Raw genomic sequence first — 19734 nt, 5'->3', positions numbered from 1 at the left:
GCAGATGCAGGAGAGGGGGGGACGCAGTCCGCCCCTGAAATAGAAGTTACCCAACCCGCTTCAACGGAGGTTGAGGCGGATCCTGTTTCCTCTGCTCCAGCCGACCTGGGAGTCCCCCAGGTCGGGGATTCACCACGGGAAATTTGGCGGAAACGTCGAAGAGAGTCCAGCCTTCCGCCGACCCCAGAGGGCGAATCGCAGGCACCGATCGAGATCGCTTCTCCAGATCGCACGCCTTCGCAGATCAGGACCCCCGTGGCCTCGCCCACCGCACAGCCCTCTGGCTCTCCTCCACGGACTCGTCGTCGCTTACGACGGTTGGGCGAAACTTCAACCATAGGGGAGTCCTCGGGCCAGGCGACTGCGGCTGAGGAAGTGCCGGCCGGCCACCCGACCATCAAGACTACCCTTCGATTCCCGTCGGAGGAATATTTATTGTCTGCCGATCGGCCATCAAGCCCCGTTCATGAAATAACCTTGACGGGTCCGCTCGCCAAACTTTTCGAGGACGCCCAGATTCGGGTGGCCCTCATGACGCCCAAGCAGCTCGGCGATAACCACATGCAGCAGGCCACTCAGGTAGGTTCATTTTTCTTCCTGTGCCATGCTACTGTTCGGTTCCTGATTTTATTATTTCCTTTACAGTATTGGGCTGAGCAAATCGCCACTAGCCATCGGCTGGCCGAGCTGGAGGGTCTCATGGAAAAACTCCAAGTCTCGGGGGGTCCATCGGCCGAGCGGGAGAAACAAGCCCGCGAGGCCGAACAGAAGAAGGCCGCCGACCTGGCTACAGAGGTGGCTCGACTTGAAGGCTTGGTGAAGAAACGTGACGAAGACGTGAAGCGCGCCAGTAGCCGGAAGAAGCGGGCGATCGCTGATCTGGACAAGATGAAAGTTGAAGTCTGAGCCCTAGATCAGCGATCTAAGGAGCTGGAAGCCCAACTAACTACCGAACGGGATGGGCGCTCAGCTGAACGCACTAAAGCGGAGGTGGACCAGAAAGTTCTTCAAGATTCACTAATTGCCTCCCGGGCGGCGCTCAGAAAGTACAAGGAAGGGGAGCCGAGTCGTCTGGCTGCTGCATGTCAAGATTACCTCCGCTCGGAGAGGTTTGGCACGAAATTTGGCGGCAGCGTCTCTTCAACCTTTGCCGAGGCCGTTAAGGTCACTATGGCCTACTTGAAGAAGGGTGGCCACCTTCCTGCGGGAATGCACATTCCCGCCTCCGATCTGGCGGCCATGATAGACGACATTCCGAACGGTTTCTTCAACTTCGAAGACCCCGAGTGAAGAATGTTCCTCGTCTCTATCTTGTTTTTGCGTTTCTTACGCCCAACGCAACTTTTTGTACTTGTCGTCCGGCATGCTTTCCCTTTAATGCAATTATGTCTTTGCTTGCGTCTTCCTGATCATTATCCATAATATTCTTCTGTTTGCTTAACGTTTATGCTTAGAGTCAGTCATGCTCTAAGTGTTCTCCGTCACGCGGCCGATCAGCTTAACCCATTAAACAAAGTCCGAGCGGGAAGGCCTACTCGCTCTGCACGTATCTAGCCTGTGTTAAGTCAACAAACGCCAAGTATCGAAGGACCAACGCCCGAGCGAGCCTAAATGTTTTAATACTTGTGGTTTCCGCGGTTTCTTATTCTCTGATATTCGTTCGTCCGCCCGGGGTATTTATAGTCGCCGGACCGACTCTCGATCTTTAACGACGGAGCTCGTTGGTTTTTCGCTCGGTTTTTATAGCCGGTCGGCGCGACTCTCGATTTTTAAAGACGGAGCTCGTCGGCGCGGATATTTATAGCCGGTCGGCGCGGCTCTCGATCTTTAACGACGGAGCTCGTCGGCGCGGATATTTATAGCCGGTCGGCGCGGCTCTCGATCTTTAACGACGGAGCTCGTCGGCGCGGATATTTATAGCCGGTCGGCGCGGCTCTCGATCTTTAACGACGGAGCTCGTCGGCGCGGATATTTATAGCCGGTCGGCGCGGATATTTATAGCCGGTCGGCGCGGCTCTCGATCTTTAACGACGGAGCTCGTCGGCGCGGATATTTATAGCCGGTCGGCGCGGCTCTCGATCTTTAACGACGGAGCTCGTCGGGCTTTTAAGCCTAATTTAGACAACGTTTACCTGGCCAAACGGCACAGGGTCTTCGGAATTGAGCCTTTGGCTCGTACAATATACCTCCGGCTGAGCAGCTCGGGGCCTTCGTCGTCGAGCGCTTGGCTCCGATAATTTACCTCCGGCCGAGCGGCACGGGGCCTTCGGATAACCAACCGTTCGACTATGAACACAGAATGCCTTGGGAATAATTTGTTTCCTACGATAAAAGGAGTACAGCTATTTTGAATTTACACAAAATAGAGCAAAAGCGCACCTCTCACCCAGCTCTATATGGCTGAAGGTGATTTGCACTCCATGGCCGATCCAGCATCCGACCTGCCGCATCCTTGAGGTAATAAGCGCCCAAACGGAGCTTCTCGACCACTTCAAAGGGTCCTGCCCAGGGAGCTTCCAACTTGCCTACATCTCCGACCGGCTTGACTTTCTTCCAAACTAGGTCGCCTACTTGAAAGGCTCTGGGGATCACGCGCCGGTTGTAGTTTTGTTTCATACGTTGCCGGTACGCCATCAGCCGGACGGACGCTTTAGCTCTTTCCTCTTCGACCAAGTCTAGCTCCATGCTCCTCCGTTCGGCGTTATCTTCATCATAATTTTGTACCCGAACGGACTCCACCCCAACTTCAATCGGGATGACTGCTTCGCCTCCATATACCAAGTGAAATGGAGTGACGCCCGTTCCCTCCTTTGGTGTCGTGCGGAGAGCCCATAGGACGCCCGACAGCTCGTCTACCCAGCTGCCTCCTTCATGGTCGAGTCGAGCCCGTAAAATTCTGAGAATCTCTCGGTTGGTTACCTCGGCTTGACCGTTACTCTGGGGGTATGCCACCGATGTGAAGTGCTGCTCGATGCCATAACTTTCGCACCACTTCCCGAGTAGCTTCCCAGTGAATTGACGTCCGTTGTCGGAGACGAGTCGTCTTGGGATGCTAAAGCGGCAGATGATATTTTGCCATATGAACTTTTTAACCATCTGCTCGGATATTTTTGCAAGTGGCTCAGCTTCTACCCATTTTGAGAAGTAGTCGACCGCCACCAATAAGAACTTCCGCTGCCCGGTAGCCATGGGGAAGGGTCCCACAATGTCCATCCCCCATTGGTCGAACGGGCAGGCCACAGTTGATGCTTTCATCTCATCTGCCGGTCGGTGGGACATGCTGTGATGCTTCTGACAGGATAGACAATTTGCAACGGTCCGGGCAGCATCCTTTTGAAGTGTTGGCCAAAAATACCCGGCTAGCAAAATCTTCCTGGTTAACGACCGTCCGCCTGGATGTCCACCGCACGAACCTTGGTGCACTTCTCGAAGGATGTACTCGGCATCTTCCCAGCTGACGCATTTTAGGAGCGGACGGGAGAAGGCCTTCTTGTAGAGTTGATCTCCTACGAGGGTGAACCGACTAGCCCTTCTCTTCAGTAAATGAGCTTCTTCCCGGTCGGAGGGGGTAGCTCCCGAGCGCAAAAACTCCACAATAGTTGTCCTCCAGTCGCTCGGGTATGTGATGCCCTCCATCCGATCGACGTGTGCTACTAAAGATACTTGCTCGATCAGCTTCTGAGAGCCGACCGGGGATAACGGGCTTGCCAGCTTGGCCAATTCATCCGCCACTTGATTCTCCGCCCGGGGGATCTTCTGAATAATCACCTCCCTAAAGTTGAGCTTAAGTTTTTCAATAGCCTCCACGTAGAGCTTGAGCCTTGTACTATTTATCTCGAAAATCCCCGAGATTTGCTGAGCAGCCAACTGGGAATCTGAATAGAGGATGACCCGGACGGCTCCAACGTGCCGAGCGGCCTGCAATCCAGCAATAAGGGCTTCATATTCTGCTTCGTTGTTGGTCGCTAGGTAATCTAGCCGAACGGAGAGCTGCATCCGCTCTCCTTGTGGGGACAGCAAAACTATGCCAATTCCGCTCCCGTGTCTAGTGGACGATCCATCCACGAACACTTTCCACACAGCTTCAGGTTCCGAGTCCTGCACCTCCATCACAAAATCGGCTAAGGCTTGTGCCTTGATAGCCGAGCGGGGTTGATATTGGATATCAAATTCGCTTAGCTCGGTTGTCCATTTGATGAACCGTCCGGAAGCTTCTGGATTTGAAAGCACTCGTCCCAACGGGCTATTGGTCTTGACGATAATCGTGTGCGCCAGGAAATAAGGACGAAGTCTCCGAGCGGCCAGGATCAGAGCAAAGGCCAACTTCTCGAGTCCGGTGTAGCGGGTTTCAACATCTTTCAAGATATGACTAAGGAAATATACAGGTTGCTCCTCACCTCCCGACCGGACTAACGCTGATCCCACAGTATGTTCGGTTGAGGATAAATAAATGTGCAACGGTTCGCCAACAGTCGGCTTGGCCAGTACAGGTAGGGAACTTAAGTACGTCTTCAGTTCTTCAAAGGCCCGATCACAGTCTTCATCCCACTGGAACTTAGTAGCTTTGCGGAGGATTTTGAAGAACGGAAGGCTCCGATCGGCAGTCTTAGAGATGAAGCGTGATAGCGCTGTAATCCGACCGGTCAGCCTCTGTACTTCCCTCATGTTTCTGGGCGGTGGCATGTCCTGAAGAGCCTTCACCTTGCTAGGATTAGCTTCAATACCCCGTTCGGTCACAATATAGCCCAAGAAACGTCCTCCTTTGGCGCTGAACAAACACTTATGAGGATTTAGCTTGACCCCATATTTTCTGAGTGTACGGAAGGTTTCTTCCATATCTTTGCATAAAGTGGCCGCTCGGAAGGATTTGATGAGGATGTCATCTACATAGACCTCCAGGTTGTGTCTGATTTGCTCGCGGAAGACCCTATTCATCAATCTTTGATATGTTGCTCCGGCATTCTTCAGTCCGAACGACATCACCGTATAGCAATACATCCCGTCCGGTGTAACGAAGCTAACTTTTTCCTGATCCTCCGGGGCGAGCGGCACTTGATGATAGCCTTGGTAGGCGTCCAGCATACATATAAGCTTGCATCCGACTGTAGAATCTACGAGCTGGTCGATTCGGGGCAGAGGGTAGAAATCCTTCGAGCAAGCTTTGTTCAGATCTCTGAAGTCGATGCACACCCTCCATTTGTTGCCCGGCTTGGAGACGAGTACCACATTTGCTAACCAGCTTGGGAATTGAACCTCCCGTATGTGGCCGGCCTCTAAGAGCCTTTCTACCTCCGCTCGAATGATAATATTCTGCTCGGCGCTGAAATCTCTTCTCCTTTGTTTTACTGGCCGAGCGTCCGGCCGGACGTGAAGCTTATGTTGGGCTATGCTGGGGGAGACACCGGGCAGCTCATGCGTCGACCAGGCGAAGACGTCATGATTCATCTGGAGGCATTTGATCACTTCTTCTTTCTGTTCGTCCTCCAGGTCGGCGGCAATAAAGGTTGTAGCCTCCGATCGGCTCGGATGGATCTGAACCTCCTCCTTTTCATCATAAATTTAAGCAGGAGGCTTCTCGGTTATGGCGTGTACCTCGATCCGTGGAGCCTTTCGCGCAGCGCTGGATTCGGCTCGGACCATTTCCACATAGCATTTCCGAGCGGCTAACTGATCTCCTCGTTCTTCACCGATTTTGTCCTCTACCGGGAATTTGATCTTCTGATAGAACGTCGACACAGCAGCTCGGAATTCGCTTAACGCCGGTCGCCCCAGTATCACGTTGTAGGATGAAGGGGAGTCGACCACCACAAAGTTTGTTGTCCGCGTTCTCCAGAGCGGTTCTTCCCCTAAGGAGATAGCCAGTCTTACCTGTCCGACCGGAAGAACCTCATTGCCCGTAAACCCGTAGAGGGGGGTCGTTATGGGTAGCAGCTCGGCTTGATCGATTTGTAGTTGATCAAAGGCCTTTCTGAAGATGATGTTGACCGAACTGTCAGTGTCAATGAAGATACGGTGGATGGTGTAGTTGGCTATCACCGCTTTGATGATAAGGGCATCATCATGCGGCACTTCAACTCCCTCAAGATCCTTGGGCCCGAAACTGATCTCGGGTCCGCTCGCCTTTTCTTGGCTGCAGCCCACCTCATGGATTCTGAGCTGCCGGGCGCTTGCCTTTCTCGCCCTGTGTGAATCTCCTCCGGTCGGCCCACCCGCAATAATATTGATTTCTCCCCGGGAGGTGTTGTTTCTATTTTCCTCTTCCCGAGCGGACTGCCTAGGTCGCTCATTGGACCTTCGAGAGCGATCTTCATGCCTTGGAGGGAAACGCTGTTCGGGAGATCTTCTATATGTTCGCCGACCGGACTCTTGATGCCGCTGCCGGCGGCCGGGTGAAGGCGATCGACGAGGGCCACCCCGTCGTACGGGATGGGTGATTGAAGGCAGACCCCGACAGTCGCGGGTGTTGTGGGAGTCAGTATTATGGAAAGAGCAAAACATTGGGGTCCATACCCTCTTTTTCTTTATCTTTGACCGCTCGGCCGCTACCTCTTGGACCACCGGGGACCTCGCATGATGTGCCCGGGATGCCTCAACTCTTGGTCCTCTTGGTGGCTGATGGGCAGCGGGCTGCTTCCGTTCGGCATGGGCCGGACGTTCGGCATGAGTTCCCTTCCGTCGGGCAGCCTCCGCCTCTTCCACATTTATATACTCATTCGCCCGGTGTAGCATGTGGTCGTAGTCTCTGGGCGGTTTGTTGCGCGGAAGAAGTCTCCTTCCGCGAGGCCTTGCGTGAAGGCGTTTACCATTGTCTCCGAGGTGGCTGTGGGGATGTCCATCGCTACCTGATTAAATTGCTGTATATACGTCCGGAGAGATTCTCTTGGTTCTTGTTTGATGGTGAACAGGCTGACGCTTATCCTTTGATAACGTCGGCTGCTCGCAAAGTGATGAAGAAATGCCTTTCGGAACTCCTGGAAACTAGTGATAAAGCCGTCCGGCAGCCTCCGAAACCACCTATGTGCAGATTCCGATAGAGTAGTGAGAAATACCCGGCACTTTATGCCATCGGAGTACTGATGCAAGGTGGCGATGCTGTCGAACTTCCCCAAATGGTCGTCGGGGTCGGTCGTTCCATTGTAAGCTCCGATCGGCGGTGGTGTATAGTATTTTGGTAACGGATCCCGATGTATGGCTTCAGAGAACTGTCGGTGAACCTGCTCGGGTGGTGCGTTCGCTCGGGGAGCTTTGCCCTTCCTATGATCCCGAACGGGAGGCTCATCGGATGAAGATCCTTGCTCCCCGTGAGCGGGCGCGATTTCTGGGGGAGTACGGAAGAGTGCCTGAGGGAACCCTCCTGTTGAAACATATTCAGGCTGCCTTGCCGGGCCGAGGTTGTTTGTTGCTGCGCCGCCACCTGTGCTTTCTCCTTTTCGCGCCATCGCCTTGGCTGCCCTCGCCTCGACTATAGCGTCAAACTCTTCTTGTGAGAGTGCCACGGTATGTAGTCTTCCAGCCTCGTCCATTGCCTCTGCTCGGATGCAGGTGCGTTCCCACAGACGGCGCCAAATTGATCCTGTCCGAACCAGGATTAATGGGCGCTGGGGATGTGGCGCTCCCTGCTGTATCCTCGAGTGCTCCGGCGGACCTGCAACAAGACCGAGCCGGGGGGGGGGGTGTCCCGGCGACGGCCCTCCGACGCTCAAGTTATGCGAAGGAATAAGAAAGTGGCTTAGAAAACGTAGACTTGTGTACCTCCGGTTGAAGAAATGGAGGCCTTATATAGACCTCTCGAAGGAGCCTGGGCACACCAATCGAAGTGATCACCTGCTTTCAACCATGCCTAGGTGTGGGCCTGTCAGAAGGGCATCCATAAGACCATACTGCTACTATATCAACCTGTCCGTGACGTGATGGTGGGGCCTTTAATAGTGCCATCTTGCGTACAGTCTAATCATCATGCCTTTGCTGACATATCATATCCCGAGCCGATCGAATAGGCCGCTCGGCTAACCACTGTTCCCTCGCCACGATTCCGGCCGAGCGGACACCTCCGCTCGGCCATTCGGCTCTGGTTCTGCTTTGGCGTCGGAAACCCAAACCTTTGGCTGGGTAATCTCTGGTTCCGCTCGGACGGGACCCCATCTGTGAGTCCCCCATTCTTACCGCCGGATCAATAACCTTATTTTATATCATTCTAAGTTTTCTATATTTATTAATCAATTTTGATCAAAATCGATGATTGATAGAACTAAAAAATTCAGAATGACATGAAATTAAATTATATATGATCATCTAGTTATTTTTTTAAAATAGATTATAAATAACAATCGATTATTTTTGAATGACAAAATATACTAAATCGATTGTTATGTTATTGTGAGGGAAAGGATAAAAATAATAAACATGGATATTAAGCATATGATTTGGATATTTTTAAAATTATCTGCAGAATGTAGATACTACTAAACTTAAAACATGTGATTCAGTAATTTGTCTTTCCATAAGGTAAACCTTCTTAACCACATCCACGTGTTCCTCTATTGACATGGTTCGGTCGCTAAGTTTTCCAAGTAATGATATATTGATATGTGTTTAGATCAGTTGACTCAACTAGTTTGATTTAACTCGATCGACTATGATAGTAAATTTATCTATCAAACAAATATTTTTTTTATTTGACTCAAAATTCAATAGAAAATATAATGAGAATAGTAAAGTTTTTAGTTTGAATATATTTAAAAAATTTAATTTATATTCAAAAATTTGTTGATCTCAATATAATATATCGAATTGATGTTTAAGAATATAAATATAACTAAATTGAATATATATGACCTTATTTTATATTATTCCAAATTTCCTATATTTATCAATTGATTTCAATTAAAATCAATTGATTAATAAAATTAAATTATATATGTTCATCTAACTCTCCTAAGTATATTCTTATAATCATATCTTTAAATTATATTCTTATAATTACGTCTTCAAACAATAATTTAATATATTATATTGAGAATAGTAAATTTTTTATCATAACTTTTTTTAATTATTACTTTTAAAAAAAAATTAATTGATTATTATAATGTAATAATATTATTTTTAATGATAGAAATCTACTCAATCGGTTGCTATATTATTGTGAGCGAAAGGTAAAAATATAATATTAAGCATATGATTTGGATATTTTTAAAATTATCTGCAGAATGTAGATACTACTAAACTTAAAACATGTGATTCAGTAATTTGTCTTTCCATAAGGTACACCTTCTTAACCACATCCACGTGTTCCTCTATTGACATGGTTCGGTCGCTAAGTTTTCCATGTAATGATATCTGTTTAAAAAATCCTCTCCTATTCGATACCAGCGTTGACATTCTACAGTCAGCGTACCTCTGACCTTTACGTGGGTGCATGTTGCTGTTGTAGGGGTTTAGAAGGAAGGGAATAATAGCAGTGAAATGACTACGTGATTCCAACTCCTAAACTGAGTCAACCATGCCGACCTCCGAAGTTTCCTCCACCCTCTTCTTCTCTCCCATCCCTTGAGCCATTTTCCTCTCCATTTTGGGCCCTTGCATCTCTCCTAACCATTGACGATAACGATTCATCTCTTTTGTCTTCCTCAGCATGATAAGAAGTTACCGTTGACGACGACCTCAGCTCGAGACGCCTTTCATGGAGAGACTTCAATCGTTCCCTCAACAATTTGGCCTCGAAATTGTACGCAAAGTCGATCGCAGACTTTCGTTAGCAAACTTCAAGCTTGACAAGTACGAGAAGGATAAGGCGAGATTGCAACACGACAAGGTCAAGTCGATAGAGGAAAAAGGTGAAGAGGTTAATGAGGAGGAGGAGGAAGAGGAGGAGGAGGAGGACGGCGGTGTCGCTTCCCTGTGCGCCGAAATAGATGATTTTGCTGGCAGAGTTGTCGAAGAGTCGCCGGAGGCGCCGTTGGTCTTCCCTCAATCCGCCGTCAAGAAGTTTCTTGACCTCGCGGAGGAGACGGTGGAGAAGCATGAGTCCGGCGAGTTCGGGATATTGGCGTCCCTCGAGAATGGCGACCTCAGCCTTTTCAACATCGTCGATCGCTTGGTCAAGCTGACGTCGGCAGCGGGGGATTTCACATCGGCGAAAACAGAGCGCAAACGGGCGATGAGCCGCGCAGGCTGCGTCGTCCACAGGGCGATGTGCTTCCTCGAGGACGAGCTGTATATCCTCCTCGATCAAGATCCTAAATTCAAGGTCGACCCGAACAGCACCCGATCCAAGAGCAAGCGTCCGTCCTCCTTCGACCGCAACTCCGACTCGGCGGACCGGTGCTGCGCCCTGCCCTCGCCGGAGTCCAACTCCTTCCACCTCGCGCCGGAGATGTTCGAGAGGCTGTGCCGCATGGTGGGATCCATGTTCAACGCCGGGTACGCTACGGAGTGCTGCCAGGTGATCGCGGTGGCGCGCCGGAACGCCTTCGACGCTGGCCTGTCCAGCCTCGGCTACGAGATGCTCAGCATTGACGACGTGGTGCGGCTGCCGTGGGACTCGCTAGAGAGAGAGATCGCCACGTGGATCCGAGTGTTCCGGCAATCCGTGGAAGTCGTGTTCCCCCGTGAGCGGGATCTCTGTTTCTCCGTCCTCGCCGGCCAAGAACCCATCGCCCAAACCATCTTCTATGACCTCGTCCGCGGCGCCACCATCCCGCTGCTCACCTTCGCGGAGGCCGTCTCCATGACCAAACGCTCCGCGGAGAAGCTCTTCAAGGTGCTCGACGTGTACGAGACTCTACGCGACACGCAGCCCAAGATCCACGCGCTCTTGCGATCAAGGGCGTCGGAGGAACACAGCGAGGCGGAGCCGTCGTCTGCGTTGGACGATCTCGAGACAGAGATCGCGTCGTTGCGCGCCCGACTCGCAGAGGCGGCCGTGGCCATCTTCTCCGAGCTGGAGAACTCGATCAAGAACGACGCCGCGAAGACGCCGGTGCCGGGTGGCGCCGTCCACCCGCTCACCCAGTACTTGATGAACTATCTGAAGGACGCGTGCGAGTACAGGGGCACGATGGAGAACATCTTCAGGGAGCAGAAGAATGGCGGCAACAACAACGACAACCAGTTCGTGAGCCAATTGATGGAGGTGATGGAGATGCTGCACGCGAACCTGGAGGGGAAGTCGATACTGTACAAGGACCCGGCGCTGAGCAGCATCTTCCTGATGAACAACGGCCGGTACATCATGCAGAAGATAAAGGCGTCGTCGGAGGTCCACAAGCTGCTGGGGGACGTGTGGAGCCGGAAGAGATCGACGGAGTTGCGGCAGTACCACAAGAACTACCAGCGGGAGACGTGGTCGAGGGTGCTGGGGTGCCTCAAGGACGAGGGGCTGCAGGGGAAGGGGGGAGGCGGGGTGGCGAAACCGGCGCTGAAGGATCGGTTCAAGAGCTTCAATTCCATGTTTGAGGAGATCCACAAGGCGCAGTGCCTGTGGGTGGTCAGCGACGAGCAGCTGCAGTCGGAGTTGAGGGTGTCGGTGTCGGCGGTGGTGGTGCCGGCGTACCGGTCGTTCCTTGGGAGGTTCGCGCAGTACCTGGACCCGGGGAGGCAGACGGAGAAGTACATCAAGTTCGGCCCGGAGGAGCTTGAGAATTACATCGACGAACTCTTCTCCGGCGACCCTTCCTCGTTGGTTGGCCGGAAGAAATAATGTTTATTAGTTTGATCGAAGCCAAACTTGTTGTAACAAAGAAACACTGAAATTTAGTAATTCTCAGCAAATTCATTTTTTTAATCTATTTTTGAGGTATAAAAAATGCTTTGAGATAAACATATATGACATGATAATAACAATCATTACGATTGAATGATTAATTACATGTAATTAGGACAAAAATATATGATAATGATTATTACAAGAGCTCATACTTTCATGCTAGTCTTCAGGTACAAAATTTAGTTCACCAATTTAATCTGTAGTTAATTGTTAGAGTAGTTTGATTGTTAGAGTGGTTTTTATATATTTGCTACGATCTTAAAATATTCCGAAAGTGTTCAATAATGTGTTCGAAAGTGTTGACAATCGAGTCAAGGCTGGTTCAAACTCGGCTCGACTCATTTTATGCTAACTCAATTCAAGCTCGAGTTTGATTGAGCTTGTAAATTTGAGGTCGAGTTCAGCTTGAGTTCAACTTGAAAAGTTTGAATTAAAATCAAAATTTTGAGCTCAAGCTTGAACTCGAGCCGAGTCATAACTTGAAATTACTATAAACACAAAAACAAAAAATGCACGCAAGTGATCGCTCAAGACTGATTGTAGATGAAAAATTAACAAATCAACATTGGGCAATGAATTAAATAATAATGATAATGATAATAATAATAATAAAATTGAGACTAACCAACCTTTTCCAGCCGAATCAAAATAATATTCATATAATCAAACTGAGGGCGACGGAGAAAAGAAAAAGTGTTGAATGCAATGGCTAAGGATTGAGGGTGATGATTAAGGATTCAGGGCTGACTCCAACTGAGTAGGGTTGTTGGGATCGAAAAGTAGCTAGATGGGGGGGGAGGGAGAGGGTGAATAACTCGTCGCGATCTTCGTGCTTGACGTTGCTTGTTTCTTCAAAGATGTGCAACGGTAATACAAGAAACAAAAACATACAACGCTAACACTTGGGATTTTACTTGGTATCCACCTCACAAGAGGTGACTAGTCTAAGGATCCACGCACACACACACACCTCCACTAATAAACACTCCTTTTCGGTAACTACCGAAGGCGGAGAAGCCCTACAAGTTCACACTACAAGAAGAAAGGGAAAGGATACACAAATACAAGCAAAAGCTTACAATGAGTATAGAAACCCTAACCCTAGCTTTCTTCTTTAGCTGTAGATTCGCCTCTTGACTTGGAAAACCTCCAAGAACCTTCAAGAATTGACAATCTGATCTTTGTGGAGAAGCTGTGGAAGCGCTGAAGTGATCTGAGATGAATTGATGAAGTTCTGCTGAAGGAAATGCTCGTCTGCAGCTAAATACGATGCCAACGGTCGGATCCCGATCGATTGGATTGCTCCCAATCGATCGGGGAGGCTTTGGATCGATCAACCGATCGATCCAGAGCGCCTCTGTGCTCTCTGGAATAGCCTGGATCGATCAGTGGATCGATCCAGGGCTTATCGCTCATAAACAGTAGCTCCCAATCGATCCACTGATCGATTGGGACCTCTGGATCGATCCACTGATCGATCCAGAGGGGTTCTGTTCGCGGGGACTCACCGGATCGATCGGCCGATCGATTGGGCATGATCCAATCGATCGGCTGATCGATCCAGATCTGCTGGATCGATCCACTGATCGATCCAAATCTGCTGGATCAATCGGCTGATCAATCCAGATCTGCTGGATCAATCGGCTGATCAATCCATATCTTGGTTTTTGCCCAAAACCAAATCCAAAGCCCCCTAAACCAACATCTAGTCAACCATGACTTATTGGTACATAAGACCTAGCATCCGGTCACCCTTGACCAGCTAGGACTCTTTCACCAAGTGTCTGGTCAATCCCTTTGACCCACTTGGACTTTTCTCTTCTTACCAAGTATCCGGTCAATCCCTTTGACCTACTTGGACTCTCACCAGATGTCTGGTCAACCTTGACCCATCTGGATTTCTCCTGCCTGGCTTCACTCACCAGGACTTTCCCAATTGCCTAGCTTCACTCACTAGGTCTTTCACCTGGCTTCACTCACCAGGATTTTCCTCCTACCTAGCTTCACTCACTAGGACTTCCTTCTGCATGGCTTCACTCACCAGGACTTCCTCCTGCCTGGCTTCACTCACCAGGACTTTCACCTAGCTTCACTCACTAGGATTTCCTTCTGCCTAGCTTTACTCACTAGGACTTTCTTTTGCCTGACTTCACTCACCAGGACTTCCTTCTGCCTGGCTTCACTCACCAGGACTTTCAGTCAAGTATCCAGTCAACCTTGACCTACTTGACTTTCCTTCACAATCTTAACTGGTCAACTTTGACCAAACGGCAATTGTATCAACAATCTCCCCAAATGAACAACTGCACCTACATTGTCCATATCATCTAAACCCAATATATTGTCAAACATCGAAACCCAAACCAAGACTTAAGCTTGGTCAACCAGGTCAACCTTGACCTGAGGGATATTGCACCAACAAGGGTGACAGTAACAACTTCGTAGGCGGTGACGATTGAGTTTGCAGCGATGAAGGGTGAGGGTTGAGAATTGAAAGGTTTGAGTGTTGAGACTTGAGAGTTCAGATGATAGATAGAATTTTTAGTTTGAAATTATGGCTGGCTGAAATCTAAAGGTTAGGATTTAAGAATTGGATTTAGATTTTAGGAATATTACTTAGTTTAATTTTAAAAATAAACTTTCAAAATTTAGAGTTTTACTTAATATTTACTATTAATTATTTAATGACACTAACCTTATCAATATTTACCTGAATAAATAAAAACTAAATTCATTTGCACCCCTAGCTAGAAGTAGTGAATAGGGTTTGATCGTGTGATCGTCTAAAAAATATTAATAAAATAAATGAAACAAACACAAAACAAAACACTAACACACAAATCAATTTGATTTTTTAAGTGGTTCGTAACCCGAATTTCTACTTCATAGCTTAGCTTTCTAGCATTAACACTACTATACTTTCTCTTTGTGGATACTTTTTTGAGGCGAAAAAACCTCTTACAAGCACCCATTCTCACAAACAAATGCAAGTAAAATACAAAGATAAAAGATGAAAATAATTACAATGTAAATAACTAATTTACATACAAAATCTTTGTTTTGGTTGATGTTGATTGCTTTTGAAATGTCTCTTGAAGGTTTGGAATGCAGTAACACTCTCCCCTAGAACGCATTGGAAATCCTCTATAAAATTCTCTTTTATAAGCTATAAGTCATAATTAGAAACCACCTAATAGTCGACTATTTGTCACTATTAGTCCTTTGTGATAATGACAATTGTTCTTCTAGAATTTGAATGTTGCACTGTAGAATAGTTCTTCTAGCATAGTATTGACCACAACAATTAATTGTTATATTCTATCAGTCGACTATTGCAACAAAGTTGAATTATCAAACTGCCTCGTAAACTTTTTGTTCGCTGCAACATTATTATTAGTCAATTGATCATACTCAACAGTTGACTAATATATTACAAACCTCCTTAAACCTTCTCAAATCTTGAACTCAAGGTTTAGGAGTTCATCAGTCAATTGTTATATTATAGCAATTGACTGATACCTTTATTTCAGCCTTATCAATATCGAATTCAAACTTTATCTAGTATCTGGTCAACCTCAACCTATCAAGACTTCCTTTACCTGATAACCGATCAACATTCACCTATCAAGACTTCACAGCTGTCTAGTATCCAATCAACCTTGATTTGTCAAAACTTTATTGTTACCTAGCATTTAGTCACTCTTAACTTGTCGTGACTTCATCATTGTCTAATATCAAGTCACCCTTAACCTGTGAGACTTCACCATTACCTAACATCCGGTCACCCTTGACCTGCTAAGATTTCTTGTCTCATGTCTAAAATATGGTCAACCTTAACATGTCAGAACTTCTTTATTGCTAAATATTTGGTACATCTTGACTTGTTTATATTTTCCATCTTACGCCTGATATTTGCTCCTCCTCCACGACCTGTTAGGACTTCCATCATATGTCAAGTATCCAATCAATCATGATCGACTTGAACTTCACGATTACCAAGTGTCCGATCAATCTTAATCCATCATTACCAAATGTATGATCAACTTTGACCCACTTGGACTTCATCCCATATATTCTAACTCCTCATTGGACTTCCAACTATCCAGTGTCTAATCAACCATGGGCTACTTGGACTTCTCTACTATCAAGTATCTGGTCAATCTTGACATACTTGACTTTTCACTCAACCATCCATATCAAAGCCAATCTTGGTTAACCTTAATCCGAGGTTAATTGTACTAACAATCTCCCTTTTCAACAAACTCTCCTTTCACTTAATGTCTAATTCTACCATTAAACATATTAGCCAAATATCAAAATCCAACTCAAGCCAAACTTAAGCTTAGTCAATCTTAATCACTTAACACACACAAATCCCTTATGCCTTCACTGTGATGATCCAAGAACCATAGGAAGAAACTAGAAAAGTTCAATAGCTTAAACTTTAAACTGTGGCAAAAGATATTATTTTATTAATCATGTTGAATCTCACTCAAATTTTGACAAAGGAAACTCCAAAATTGTTAGAGGATGAAATTGATGTCTAAGTCCTTAGTATTATAGAAGCATAGGACAACTTTGAGTTTTTAATGCTTGAATTACATCCTACATAACCTTGTCAATTTGCTATACAATATAACAAAAATCCAAAATCTAGGACATGAGGGGCCAAGAAATTCATTGTTAGTCAATTCTATAATTACAAAATGGTGGACTCTAGAATTGTGATCATTCAAATTTAGGAGCTTCAAGTAATCTTGCATAAAAGTCATTATGATGGCACAATGTTTAGTGAGATCTTTAGGTATTATTAAAGCCCCCAGGGCGTAGCACAGACGGTGGGCGCATGGTATCTCTGACGTAATGACCAGAGGTCGATTCTCAGGAACTGATGACCTGGGGTTTACCCCGACATGCGCCTATGGCCTGTGTACCTGTATGCACCTCCCTCCATATCTGTGGAGCCGCCACTAGGGGGACCGCTAAGGTAGCGGATCTACCTTTTTTTTAGGTATTATTAAAAAATTGCTACTCAGAATTTCAAAAATTACTTGAAACACAAGTGGATGAGATGAATGTTGAAGAAGTCATTATTAAACTTTCGTAAATATTCATTTTCTATTAGTTTCTCTCTTTTTGTTGCATGATGTATCGATTCATCATTTGACTTTATTATGCATACATGACTGTGATACTAGCATGTGTTTTCATACTACAGGGACATGAGGAAGGACCGAGAGGTGAACCTAATTCTCTGACCCACAAAGATCGAAACTTGAGGGTTTGTTCATGAAAGTAGTAAAAAATCTCTCGATGACAGCATTGGTTATCACGGAGCTTAATGAGTTTACCCCAATTCGACATCATAAAATACGAGATAACACCTAGAGGATCGTGAAGTATTATGACATATGCCTCCTTGAGAGAGCCATTGTTTTAATAATGTTACCTTAAAAGTAGGCACTGCAATTGGGTAGGTACATCGGTATCATTCGAGAGAACATATTGGGTACCTCAAGATGGACCACTTTCATGCATTTCGACACTAAGGTAAAATACTAAATTATATTTAGAGTGTCAATGATCATGATAGCAAAACCAAAGTCCTAGAATTTCTCCATAAAATCGATATTACCCACAACTCTTCTTGCTTTCTTAGTTTGTTTTCTTTATGACACAATTTTCTCAATTTTGACTTATTTAGATAGCCCACTTCCCAATTCGAATTGATACTCAATTGAATAGCCCCAATGGATGGTATTTTATTACTTGAGGACAATGATACACTTATGGTTTGTACACATCAAGTTTTTGACATTGTTATCGAGGACTATTTCAAATTGATATTAGTTCCATTGCGATTTGGTTAATCTAGATTTCTTTTTTTTTTCTTGTTGTTTTTTGATTTTATTTTATTTATTTTTTAACCTTTTATTGCTTTTTTTTTTCTTTTTCATGTGAACAAATTTCTAGTACCCAAAGATGGAAATTCTAACTCAAAGATTTTATGAATCTAATGTTGTGAACTTTGTTAACGATTATTGAGAAATTTGTAGTGTAACAGATCACGCAACCAATAATTGTCCAATAATTTTTACACCTTCATGACTTGAACAAGTGGATGACATCTTCTAGCCACAGAGCAATCAAGAGAACAACAATGCAACATCATCTGGATTCCAACATGCACTAAAATCCATCTTGGAAACTTTACTAGAGAACCTCATCACAACTTAAAAACTTAACAAAGAGTTTACGCAACAACATCGAATCTACGTATAAGTAATCAGTCTAATGGAAGGTACGTCTGATAACTCATTTAACTATACTGAGATGTTGAAAATTCAAACTTTACTGGATACTAGTTCCTCTTCGAAGGCTCCAGACAGATTCTCAAATCAACCTGAGATCGATCCTTTTGAATATTTTGATGCCATCATTTCGAGGATTAGTGAATCTTTGGAGGAACCTAAGGTGAGCAAGGAGGAGGATGACAATACTAAAAATGAAGCCATTTGAAGAGAATCTTGAGGAATATAAATTTGATACTTTGACAAAGGACTGTGGTCCCTTGGGCGGCTCCAAATCGAGATCCCCTTTTATAGATCTGAAATCCACATTTTATATGTAAATTACAAGTGCCCACTACGGGCTAGTGTTGGCTGCCATGACCTCCCATGGCAAGCTCGAGAACTCCAGTCGAGTGGCAACATGACCCATTCCAGTTAGCATGGCGCTTGCGGAGGGTTAAGGAAATCTGACTAGATTGGCTATGGCTCATGCCGGATGACACAACCCCTATGGTAGGCTTGGAAACTCCAAAGACTTGATCTTTAAATTGGCGATGGCTCGTGCCGGCTAGCATGACCCCATGGCAGATGGGTTGCCCTTGGAAGTTAGGCTTTAAGCTCCATTTTTGCTTCTTTTTGCACCCTATCAAAAGAAATAACTGAGAGCAGTTCTCCGAATTAGGAAAATATTAAAATGAATATAAAGAGATGAAAATATGAAATATATGCATTTAAATGAGACAAAATATGCGTTATGTTGGAATCCTAAGGTTGTTTTGATATGATCAAACAAGTTAAGGTAAGTCCTGTGATGTTTTAACCTTGTGTCTAAGTGTGCAGGAGCTTAGGAGTACAAGAAGTCAAGCAAAAGACGCAGCTAGCGAGAATGACGTCACGGGAGAGAGCCGACGGGCTCGATGCGTCTGAGGGATGAGGTGCTGCAGAAGAGTACATGAGCGGACCAGAAGGAGGCATGCGGCGTTTCCGAGGGACGAGATGCTGGAGCGGAAGGTTGCTCGAGAAGGCCAGAAATTGGGTTCGGATGAGCCATATTCTGGATGGCCGAGATCACCCAAACGAACGGAGCCAGAGCGGAAGATCTGGACCGGGGCAAGAAAAACCAAAGCAGAGGGTTCGGATTGAAAAAATCAATCATGTTGACTTTAAGGCTCCGGGCGCCCAGAACCCAATTCTATCTAGATCACGTTTGACCTCGATCCGTTACGGAGGGGATAAAGTTTTATCCCCCTCCAGGCGCTTGGAGCCCTTCCAGGTGCCTTGACCAAGGCTATAAATATAGCATTTGTCCAAGAAGCTATAATCAACAAGCAATTTCATTTACAACACTTGTGCGCTTCCCTTTGTTAGTTTGACTTCATCTTTCTGTGCTTTCACTCTTTCACTACTGTAAGAGGTTTCTCCGCCTGAAGGAGTATTTAGTGCGCTTCACTTTCTTGGATTAACAACCTCCCCGGTTGTAACCAAGTAAATCCCTTGAGCCTCTGTTTTTGTTTATTCTAATTTTATTTATGCAAGTGTTTATTTAAGTCCGAGAAGGGTATTTTCTGTTTTATTTTGTGCAGGGCTATTCAACCCCTCTTCTAACCGACCCAACGGTCCCAACAAGTGGAAAAAGCGAATGCAGACATTCTTTAAAATCGACTTTGAATTACTTTTAAT

At 46.2% G+C, this 19734-nt stretch overlaps 1 protein-coding gene across 1 annotated transcript; it reads left to right on the top strand.

Annotated features, from left to right (window-relative positions):
* Window positions 1–9679: 9679 nt before the first annotated feature.
* LOC121999737 (exocyst complex component EXO70B1-like) lies at window positions 9680–11698 on the top strand. Its single transcript, XM_042554377.1, has one exon. The coding sequence runs from the start codon at window positions 9680–9682 to the stop codon at window positions 11696–11698; it is 2019 nt and encodes a 672-aa protein (XP_042410311.1).
* The last annotated feature ends 8036 nt before the right edge of the window (window positions 11699–19734 follow it).

Source organism: Zingiber officinale, chromosome 7A (assembly GCF_018446385.1).
Source record: "Zingiber officinale cultivar Zhangliang chromosome 7A, Zo_v1.1, whole genome shotgun sequence".
NCBI lineage: Eukaryota > Viridiplantae > Streptophyta > Magnoliopsida > Zingiberales > Zingiberaceae > Zingiber > Zingiber officinale.
The sequence above is the reverse complement of the archived record's forward strand: the minus strand, read 5'-3'. Positions and strand labels throughout refer to the sequence as shown.